Here is a 12,575-nt window from a genome sequence, read left to right as displayed (position 1 = left end):
AATATAACTACTATAATACTGCCCCTATATACAGGAATATAACTACTATAATACTGCCCCCTATGTACAAGAATATAACTACTATAATACTTGTCCTATATACAAGAATATAACTACTATAATACTTGTCCTATATACAAGAATATAACTACTATAATACTGCCCCCTATGTACAAGAATATAACTACTATAATACTTGTCCTATATACAAGAATATAACTACTATAATACTGCCCCTATGTACAAGAATATAACTACTATAATACTGCCCCTATATACAGGAATATAACTACTATAATACTGCCCCCTATGTACAAGAATATAACTACTATAATACTTGTCCTATATACAAGAATATAACTACTATAATACTGCCCCCTATGTACAAGAATATAACTACTATAATACTGCCCCTATATACAAGGATATAACTACTATAATACTGCCCCTATGTACAAGAATATAACTACTATAATACTGCCCCTATGTACAAGAATATAACTACTATAATACTGCCCGCTATGTACAAGAATATAACTACTATAATACTGCCCCCTATATACAAGGATATAACTACTATAATACTGCCCCTATGTACAAGAATATAACTACTATAATACTGCCCCTATGTACAAGAATATAACTACTATAATACTGCCCCCTATATACAAGGATATAACTACTATAATACTGCCCCTATGTACAAGAATATAACTACTATAATACTGCCCCTATGTACAAGAATATAACTACTATAATACTGCCCGCTATGTACAAGAATATAACTACTATAATACTGCCCCCTATATACAAGAATATATCTACTATAATACTGCCCCCTATATACAAGAATATAACTACTATAATTCTGCCCCCTATATACAAGAATATATCTACTATAATACTGCCCCCAATGTACAAGAATATAACTACTATAATTCTGCCCCTATATACAAGAATATAATTACTATAATACTGCCCCCTATGTACAAGAATATATCTACTATAATACTGCCCCCTATGTACAAGAATATAACTACTATAATACTGCCCCTATGTACAAGAATATAACTACTATAATACTGCCCCTATATACAAGAATATAATTACTATAATACTGCCCCCTATGTACAAGAATATAGCTACTATAATACTGCCCCCTATATACAATAATATAACTACTATAATACTGCCCCCTATGTACAAGAATATAACTACTATAATACTACCTCTATGTACAAGAATATAACTACTATAATACTGCCCCTATATACAAGAATATAACTACTATAATACTGCCCCTATATACAAGAATATAACTACTATAATACTACCTCTATGTACAAGAATATAACTACTATAATACTGCCCCTATATACAAGAATATAACTACTATAATACTGCCCCTATGTAGAAGAATTATAACTACTATAATACTGCCCCTATGTAGAAGAATTATAACTACTATAATACTGCTCCTATGTACAAGAATATAACTACTATAATACTGCCTCCTATGTACAAGAATATAACTACTATAATACTGCTCCTATGTACAAGAATATAACTACTATAATACTACCTCTATGTACAAGAATATAACTACTATAACTATAATACTGCTCCTATGTACAAGAATATAACTACTATAATACTGCTCCTATGTACAAGAATATAACTACTATAATACTGCCCCTATGTACACGAATATAATTAGTATAATACTGCTCCTATGTACAAGAATATATCTACTATAATACTGCCCCCTATGTACAAGAATCTAACTACTATAATACTGCCCCCTATGTACAAGAATATAACTACTATAATACTGCTCCTATGTACAAGAATATATCTACTATAATACTGACCCCTATGTACAAGAATATAACTACTATAATACTGCCCCCTATGTACAAGAATCTAACTACTATAATACTGCCCCCTATGTACAAGAATATATCTACTATAATACTGCTCCTATGTACAAGAATATAACTACTAAAATACTGCTCCTATGTACAAGAATATAACTACTATAATACTGCCCCTATGTACAAAAATATAACTACTATAATACTGCCCCCTATGTACAAGAATATAACTACTATAATACTGCTCCTATGTACCATAATATAGCTACTATAATACTGCCCCCTATGTACAAGAATATAACTACTATAATACTGCTCCTATGTACAAGAATATAACTACTATAATACTGCTCCTATATACAAGAATATAACTACTATAATACTGCCCCTATATATAAGAATATAACTACTATAATACTGCTCCTATGTACAAGGATATAACTACTATAATACTGCCCCTATATACAAGAATATAACTACTATAATACTGCTCCTATGTACAAGAATATAACTACTAAAATACTGCTCCTATATACAAGAATATAACTACTATAATACTGCTCCTATGTACAAGGATATAACTACTATAATACTGCCCCTATATACAAGAATATAACTACTATAATACTGCTCCTATGTACAAGAATATAACTACTATAATACTGCTCCTATGTACAAGAATATAACTACTATAATACTGCCTCCTATGTACAAGAATATAACTACTATAATACTGCCCCCTATGTACAAGAATATAACTACTATAATACTGCTCCTATGTACAAGAATATAACTACTATAATACTACCCCTATGTACAAGAATATAACTACTATAATACTACCCCTATGTACAAGAATATAACTACTATAATACTACCCCTATGTACAAGAATATAACTACTATAATACTGCCCCCTATGTACAAGAATATAACTACTATGATACTGCCCCTATATACAAGAATATAACTACTATAACACTGCCTGCTATGTACAAGAATATAACTACTATAATACTGCTCCTATGTACAAGAATATAACTACTATAATACTGCCCCCTATGTACAAGAATATAACTACTATAATACTGCTCCTATGTACAAGAATATAACTACTATAATACTACCCCTATGTACAAGAATATAACTACTATAATACTACCCCTATGTACAAGAATATAACTACTATAATACTACCCCTATGTACAAGAATATAACTACTATAATACTGCCCCCTATGTACAAGAATATAACTACTATAATACTGCCCCTATATACAAGAATATAACTACTATAACACTGCCTGCTATGTACAAGAATATAACTACTATAATACTGCTCCTATGTACAAGAATATAACTACTATAATACTGCCCCCTATGTACAAGAATATAACTACTATAATACTGCTCCTATGTACCATAATATAGCTACTATAATACTGCCCCCTATGTACAAGAATATAACTACTATAATACTGCTCCTATGTACAAGAATATAACTACTATAATACTGCTCCTATGTACACGAATATAACTACTATAATACTGCCCCCTATGTACAAGAATATAACTACTATAATACTGCTCCTATGTACAAGAATATAACTACTATAATACTGCCCCCTATGTACAAGAATATAACTACTATAATACTGCCCCTATATACAAGAATATAACTACTATAATACTGCCTGCTATGTACAAGAATATAACTACTATAATACTGCTCCCTATATACAAGAATATAACTACTATAATACTGCCTGCTATGTACAAGAATATAGCTACTATAATACTGCCCCTATATACAAGAATATAACTACTATAATACTGCTCCTATGTACAAGAATATAACTACTATAATACTACCTCTATGTTCAAGAATATAACTACTATAATACTGCCCCTATATACAAGAATATAACTACTATAATACTGCCCCTATATACAAGAATATAACTACTATAATACTGCTCCTATGTACAAGAATATAACTACTATAATACTACCTCTATGTTCAAGAATATAACTACTATAATACTGCCCCTATATACAAGAATATAACTACTATAATACTGCCCCTATATACAAGAATATAACTACTATAATACTGCTCCTATGTACAAGAATATAACTACTATAATACTACCTCTATGTTCAAGAATATAACTACTATAACTATAATACTGCTCCTATGTACAAGAATATAACTACTATAATACTGCCCCCTATGTACAATTATATAAGTGCTATACCCCGTTAGCTCCCCTGGAGATGATGGGGTTAAGTGTGTAGCAGAGCAGTCGCTCAGCAGTATGAGGTGGAGAATGTCAGTGAGCCTCAATCCCTCCGCACTTTCACAGCCAGGTCTAGATGTTCTGCTCCCCATGTCTTTCCAATTTAATTAGTTTTATTGGCGCCGCAGTCACATGTGCTGCCAGACGAGGGGTAAGCCAATGCAATTAAAACCATGGCGGTGTTCTCAGGATGCGCGGTGTGACATCCGGCGGCTCGGAGATGCTGCTCACTCGCAGTCGATTAGTCGTGTTCCTTCTGTGTCTTCGGCGCTGTTGCAGCGAGAGTGTCAGTCATCATTCCTGCAGAATACCGCTCCCTTGTTATAAATCCTTCTATTAGAGCCCCGCAGCTCCAGTTTCGAGCCCCGCAGGTCCAGTTTTGGGCCACCCAGCTCCAGTTTTGGGCCACGCAGCTCCAGTTTTGGGCCCCTCCAGCTCCAGTTTTGGAACCCCCAGCTCCAGTTTTGGGCCCCTCCAGCTCCAGTTTTGGGCCCTGCAGCTCCAATTTTGGAACCCCCAGCTCCAGTTTTGGGCCACTCCAGCTCCAGTTTTGGGCCACCCAGCTCCAGTTTTGGGCCACCCAGCTCCAGTTTCGGGCCACCCAGCTCCAGTTTTGAGCCCCGTAGCACCAGTTTTGGGCCCCCAAGTTCCAGTTTTGGGCCCCCCAGTTCCAGTTTTGGGCCCCTCAGCTCCAGTTTTGGGCCCCCAGCTCAAGTTTCGGGCTCCGCAGCTCCAGGTTTAGGCCCCCCAGCTCCAGTTTTGGGCCACCCAGCTCCAGTTTTGGGCCACCCAGCTCCAGTTTTGGGCCACCCAGGTCCAGTTTTGAGCCCCACAGCTCCAGTTTTGGGCCACCCAGCTCCAGTTTTGGGCCCCCCAGCTCCAGGTTTGGGCCCCGCAGCTCCAGTTTTGGGCCCCGCAGCTCCAGTTTTGAGCCCCGCAGCTCCAGTTTTGAGCCCCGCAGCTCCAGTTTTGAGCGCCGCAGCTTCAGTTTCGGGCTCCGCAGCTCCAGGTTTAGGCCCCCCAGCTCCAGTTTTGGGCCACCCAGCTCCAGTTTTGGGCCACCCAGCTCCAGTTTTGGGTTCCTCAGCTTCAGTTTTGGGCCCCGCAGCTCCAGTTTTGGGCCCCGCAGCTCCAGTTTTGAGCCCCGCAGCTCCAGTTTTGAGCCCCGCAGCTCCAGTTTTGAGCGCCGCAGCTTCAGTTTTGGGTCACGCAGCTCCAGTGTTGGGCCACCCAGCTCCAGTTTTAAGCTCCCCGCAGCACCAGTTTTGGGCCCCACAGCTTCAGTTTTGGGCCCCGCAGCTCCAGTTTTGGGCTCCGCAGCTCAAGGTTTAGGCCCCCCAGCTCCAGTTTTGGGCCTCCAGCTCCAGTTTTGGGCCCCCCCAGCTCCAGTTTTGGGCCACGCAGCTCCAGTTTTGGGCCACGCAGCTCCAGTTTTGGGCCACGCAGCTCCAGTTTTGGACCACGCAGCTCCAGTTTTGGACCACGCAGCTCCAGTTTTGGACCACGCAGCTTCAGTTATGGGTAACGCAGCTCCAGTTTTGGGCCCCCCCAGCTCCAGTTTTGGGCCGCGCAGCTTCAGTTTTGGGCCACCCAGCTCCAGTTTCGGGCCCTCCAGCTCCAGTTTTGGGCCCCACAGCTCCAGTTTTGGGCCGCCCAGCTCAAGTTTTGGGCTGCGCAGCTCAAGTTTTGGACCCCACAGCTCCAGTTTTGGGCCACGCAGCTCCAGTTTTGGATCCCCAGCTCCAGTTTCGGGCCCCCCAGCTCCAGTTTCGGGCCCCCCAGCTCCAGTTTTTGGTCCCTGATATGAAGAACTTGTATTATATATGTTACCTATTGTGAACTCGTCAAAGCTGATGGTGGCGGAGCTCTTCCCCAGGGCGTTGGAGGCCACAATGGTGACTTCATACTTCAGGGTGGAGAAGAGGCGGCTGTACTTGATGTGACATCGGTTTTTGGGGAGAGGGTCCCTCTCGCAGTAGAGCTGTGTGGCGCCATGTCTGTAAGAAGATGAAGAAATGGTCATCACCCTGCGGATCATAGAAAGCGGCAGCAGAGCGGAGGGTGACGGACATACGAGAGCGTCAGGGATCACTCCCATCATCCCACGTCTCTGTACACCGTGTACTATCCTGAACCATGGGGCAGACACATTCTGAAGAAAGATGAGCAGGATGATGAGGGGGATACTCTAAGTATGTGGACGATGGGGATTATAAGGGATGATGGGAGTAATAATCTTCTGTATGTGTGGTGGGTGGACAGAGCTGAGAGATGATGGGAGTGATGCACCCATAGCACCTGGCATTCGTCTTATGGTGGGGGGTGTACATACTTAACAGTGATGTTGAAATAGTTGGGGATGTTGGTCGGACTCGGAAGATGCCAGCTGCAGTAGAAGGAGGCCGGATAGTTATTAGACCGACACATCAGCACCGGCTCCTTAGGAGGGTCTGCAAGAAAGAAGGGAGAGGCAAGGGTTAAATGGATAAGATACTGCAGCGTATCCCCGTATATACAGCCTCCTCGTAGTATCACGCGCCGCTCACCGCTATCACTAGATATATTCCTACTTTCTCAGATAATGTATCCGTTTTTTATTAAAAGCCGATTTTTCCTAAGGTAACAGAACGATTTAATAAACCTTCTCTCCATCGATCGCGGCCGCGCTCAGGGACCGTGTTACCGGTGATTTGTTAGGATCGGAGCCGTTCTCACTGCCGGTGCAGGCGCGACTCGTGATTGTAAAACGCTCTGTAATATTCTCATTTCTATATTTATTGGATATATTTTGTTGATGAGACGCACAATCCCGATCACACACAGGGGGAGCGGGACGCATCGGAATACACTGCTCAGGGTCTATGGAAAACGATGGAGCCGCTACTAAACCTCACCATTCTACTCCTTTACTTGCTGTTACATAGCTCACATCCAGCCTATATTACTGGGAGAGACACACAGACCTCACATCCAGCCTATATTACTGAGAGAGACACACAGACCTCACATCCAGCCTATATTACTGGGAGAGACACACAGACCTCACATCCAGCCTATATTACTGGGAGAGACACAAAGACCTCACATCCAGCCTATATTACTGGGAGAGACACACAGAGCTCACATCCAGCCTATATTACTGGGAGAGATACACAGAGCTCACATCCAGCCTATATTACTGGGAGAGACTAACAGACCTCACATCCAGCCTATATTACTGGGGAGACACACAGACCTCACATCCAGCCTATATTACTGGGAGAGACACACAGAGCTCACATCCAGCCTATATTACTGGGGAGACACACAGACCTCACATCCAGCCTATATTACTGGGGAGACACACAGACCTCACATCCAGCCTATATTACTGGGAGAGACACACAGAGCTCACATCCAGCCTATATTACTGGGAGAGATACACAGAGCTCACATCCAGCCTATATTACTGGGAGAGACACACAGACCTCACATCCAGCCTATATCACTGGGAGAGACACACAGACCTCACATCCAGCCTATATTACTGGGAGAGACACACAGACCTCACATCCAGCCTATATTACTGGGAGAGACACACAGACCTCACATCCAGCCTATATTACTGGGAGAGACACACAGACCTCACATACAGCCTATATCACTGGGAGAGACACAGACCCCACATCCAGCCTATATTACTGGGAGAGACACACAGACCTCACATCCAGCCTATATTACTGGGAGAGACACACAGACCTCACATCCAGCCTATATCACTGGGAGAGACACAGACCTCACATCCAGCCTATATTACTGGGAGAGACACACAGACCTCACATCCAGCCTATATTACTGGGAGACACACAGACCTCACATCCAGCCTATATTACTGGGAGAGATACACAGAGCTCACATCCAGCCTATATTACTGGGAGAGACACACAGACCTCACATCCAGCCTATATTACTGGGAGAGACACACAGAGCTCACATCCAGCCTATATTACTGGGAGAGACACACAGAGCTCACATCCAGCCTATATTACTGGGAGAGATACACAGAGCTCACATCCAGCCTATATTACTGGGAGAGACACACAGAGCTCACATCCAGCCTATATTACTGGGAGAGATACAAAGAGCTCACATCCAGCCTATATTACTGGGAGAGACACACAGACCTCACATCCAGCCTATATTACTGGGAGAGACACATAGAGCTCACATCCAGCCTATATTACTGGGAGAGACACATAGACCTCACATCCAGCCTATATTACTGGGGAGACACACAGACCTCACATCCCACCTATATTACTGGGAGAGACACACAGAGCTCACATCCAGCCTATATTACTGGGAGAGACACACAGACCTCACATGCAGCCTATATTACTGGGAGAGACACACAGACCTCACATCCAGCCTATATTACTGGGAGAGACACACAGAGCTCACATCCAGCCTATATTACTGGGAGAGACACACAGACCTCACATCCAGCCTATATTACTGGGGGAGACACACAGAGCTCACATCCAGCCTATATTACTGGGAGAGACACACAGACCTCACATCCAGCCTATATTACTGGGAGAGACACACAGAGCTCACATCCAGCCTATATTACTGGGAGAGACACATAGACCTCACATCCAGCCTATATTACTGGGAGAGACACATAGACCTCACATCCAGCCTATATTACTGGGAGAGACACATAGACCTCACATCCAGCCTATATTACTGGGAGAGACACACAGACCTCACATCCAGCCTATATTACTGGGAGAGACACATAGACCTCACATCCAGCCTATATTACTGGGAGAGACACACAGACCTCACATCCAGCCTATATAACTGGGAGAGACACATAGAGCTCACATCCAGCCTATATTACTGGGGAGACACACAGACCTCACATCCCACCTATATTACTGGGAGAGACACACAGACCTCACATCCAGCCTGTATTACTGGGAGAGACACACAGAGCTCACATCCAGCCTATATTACTGGGAGAGACACACAGACCTCACATCCAGCCTATATTACTGGGAGAGACACATAGAGCTCACATCCAGCCTATATTACTGGGAGAGACACATAGACCTCACATCAAGCCTATATTACTGGGAGAGACACACAGACCTCACATCCAGCCTATATTACTGGGAGAGACACACAGACCTCACATCCAGCCTATATTACTGGGGAGACACACAGACCTCACATCCAGCCTATATTACTGGGAGAGACACACAGACCTCACATCCAGCCTATATTACTGGAAGAGACACACAGAGCTCACATCCAGCCTATATTACTGGGAGAGATACACAGAGCTCACATCCAGCCTATATTACTGGGAGAGACTTACAGACCTCACATCCAGCCTATATTACTGGGAGAGACACACAGAGCTCACATCCAGCCTATATTACTGGGAGAGACACACAGACCTCACATCCAGCCTATATCACTGAGAGAGACACAGACCTCACATCCAGCCTATATTACTGGGAGACACACAGACCTCACATCCAGCCTATATTACTGGGAGAGATACACAGAGCTCACATCCAGCCTATATTACTGGGAGAGACACACAGACCTCACATCCAGCCTATATTACTGGGAGAGACACACAGAGCTCACATCCAGCCTATATTACTGGGAGAGACACACAGAGCTCACATCCAGCCTATATTACTGGGAGAGATACACAGAGCTCACATCCAGCCTATATTACTGGGAGAGACACACAGAGCTCACATCCAGCCTATATTACTGGGAGAGATACACAGAGCTCACATCCAGCCTATATTACTGGGAGAGACACACAGACCTCACATCCAGCCTATATTACTGGGAGAGACACATAGAGCTCACATCCAGCCTATATTACTGGGAGAGACACACAGAGCTCACATCCAGCCTATATTACTGGGGAGACACATAGACCTCACATCCAGCCTATATTACTGGGGAGACACACAGACCTCACATCCCACCTATATTACTGGGAGAGACACACAGAGCTCACATCCAGCCTATATTACTGGGAGAGACACACAGACCTCACATGCAGCCTATATTACTGGGAGAGACACACAGACCTCACATCAAGCCTATATTACTGGGAGAGACACACAGACCTCACATCCAGCCTATATTACTGGGAGAGACACACAGACCTCACATCCAGCCTATATTACTGGGGAGACACACAGACCTCACATCCAGCCTATATTACTGGGAGAGACACACAGACCTCACATCCAGCCTATATTACTGGGAGAGACACACAGAGCTCACATCCAGCCTATATTACTGGGAGAGATACACAGAGCTCACATCCAGCCTATATTACTGGGAGAGACTAACAGACCTCACATCCAGCCTATATTACTGGGAGAGACACACAGAGCTCACATCCAGCCTATATTACTGGGAGAGACACACAGACCTCACATCCAGCCTATATCACTGGGAGAGACACAGACCTCACATCCAGCCTATATTACTGGGAGACACACAGACCTCACATCCAGCCTATATTACTGGGAGAGATACACAGAGCTCACATCCAGCCTATATTACTGGGAGAGACACACAGACCTCACATCCAGCCTATATTACTGGGAGAGACACACAGAGCTCACATCCAGCCTATATTACTGGGAGAGACACACAGAGCTCACATCCAGCCTATATTACTGGGAGAGATACACAGAGCTCACATTCAGCCTATATTACTGGGAGAGACACACAGTGCTCACATCCAGCCTATATTACTGGGAGAGATACACAGAGCTCACATCCAGCCTATATTACTGGGAGAGACACACAGACCTCACATCCAGCCTATATTACTGGGAGAGACACATAGAGCTCACATCCAGCCTATATTACTGGGAGAGACACACAGAACTCACATCCAGCCTATATTACTGGGAGAGACACACAGAGCTCACATCCAGCCTATATTACTGGGGAGATACATAGACCTCACATCCAGCCTATATTACTGGGGAGACACACAGACCTCACATCCCACCTATATTACTGGGAGAGACACACAGAGCTCACATCCAGCCTATATTACTGGGAGAGACACACAGACCTCACATGCAGCCTATATTACTGGGAGAGACACACAGACCTCACATCCAGCCTATATTGCTGGGAGAGACACACAGAGCTCACATCCAGCCTATATTACTGGGAGAGACACACAGACCTCACATCCAGCCTATATTACTGGGGGAGACACACAGAGCTCACATCCAGCCTATATTACTGGGAGAGACACACAGACCTCACATCCAGCCTATATTACTGGGAGAGACACACAGAGCTCACATCCAGCCTATATTACTGGGAGAGACACATAGACCTCACATCCAGCCTATATTACTGGGAGAGACACATAGACCTCACATCCAGCCTATATTACTGGGAGAGACACATAGACCTCACATCCAGCCTATATTACTGGGAGAGACACACAGACCTCACATCCAGCCTATATTACTGGGAGAGACACATAGACCTCACATCCAGCCTATATTACTGGGAGAGACACACAGACCTCACATCCAGCCTATATTACTGGGAGAGACACATAGAGCTCACATCCAGCCTATATTACTGGGGAGACACACAGACCTCACATCCCACCTATATTACTGGGAGAGACACACAGACCTCACATCCAGCTTGTATTACTGGGAGAGACACACAGAGCTCACATCCAGCCTATATTACTGGGAGAGACACACAGACCTCACATCCAGCCTATATTACTGGGAGAGACACATAGAGCTCACATCCAGCCTATATTACTGGGAGAGACACATAGACCTCACATCAAGCCTATATTACTGGGAGAGACACACAGACCTCACATCCAGCCTATATTACTGGGAGAGACACACAGACCTCACATCCAGCCTATATTACTGGGAGAGACACACAGAGCTCACATCCAGCCTATATTACTGGGAGAGACACATAGAGCTCACATCCAGCCTATATTACTGGGAGAGACACATAGACCTCACATCAAGCCTATATTACTGGGAGAGACACACAGACCTCACATCCAGCCTATATTACTGGGGGAGACACACAGAGCTCACATCCAGCCTATATTACTGGGAGAGACACACAGAGCTCACATCCAGCCTATATTACTGGGAGAGACACACAGAGCTCACATCCAGCCTATATTACTGGGAGAGACACAGACCTCACATCCAGCCTATATTACTGGGAGACACACAGACCTCACATCCAGCCTATATTACTGGGAGAGAGACACAGACCTCACATCCAGCCTATATTACTGGGAGAGAGACACAGACCTCACATCCAGCCTATATTACTGGGAGAGACACAGACCTCACATCCAGC

At 43.9% G+C, this 12,575-nt stretch overlaps 1 protein-coding gene across 4 annotated transcripts in view; it reads right to left on the bottom strand.

Annotated features, from left to right (window-relative positions):
* Window positions 1–12,575, bottom strand: part of CNTFR (ciliary neurotrophic factor receptor) — a 624,317-nt gene that overhangs the window by 96,934 nt on the left and 514,808 nt on the right. For all 4 annotated transcript variants that reach the window (XM_075330032.1, XM_075330023.1, XM_075330008.1 and 1 more), the window contains 2 exons: window positions 6,505–6,622; window positions 6,003–6,169 (listed from right to left, as the gene is read on the bottom strand). In XM_075330032.1, coding sequence (XP_075186147.1) covers window positions 6,003–6,169; window positions 6,505–6,622 — 285 coding nt within the window. The remainder of the gene's footprint in view (window positions 1–6,002; window positions 6,170–6,504; window positions 6,623–12,575) is intronic.

This window comes from Anomaloglossus baeobatrachus, chromosome 1 (assembly GCF_048569485.1).
Source record: "Anomaloglossus baeobatrachus isolate aAnoBae1 chromosome 1, aAnoBae1.hap1, whole genome shotgun sequence".
Classification (NCBI taxonomy): domain Eukaryota; kingdom Metazoa; phylum Chordata; class Amphibia; order Anura; family Aromobatidae; genus Anomaloglossus; species Anomaloglossus baeobatrachus.
Note: the sequence above shows the minus strand (reverse complement) of the source record. Positions and strands in the feature narration are given on the sequence as shown.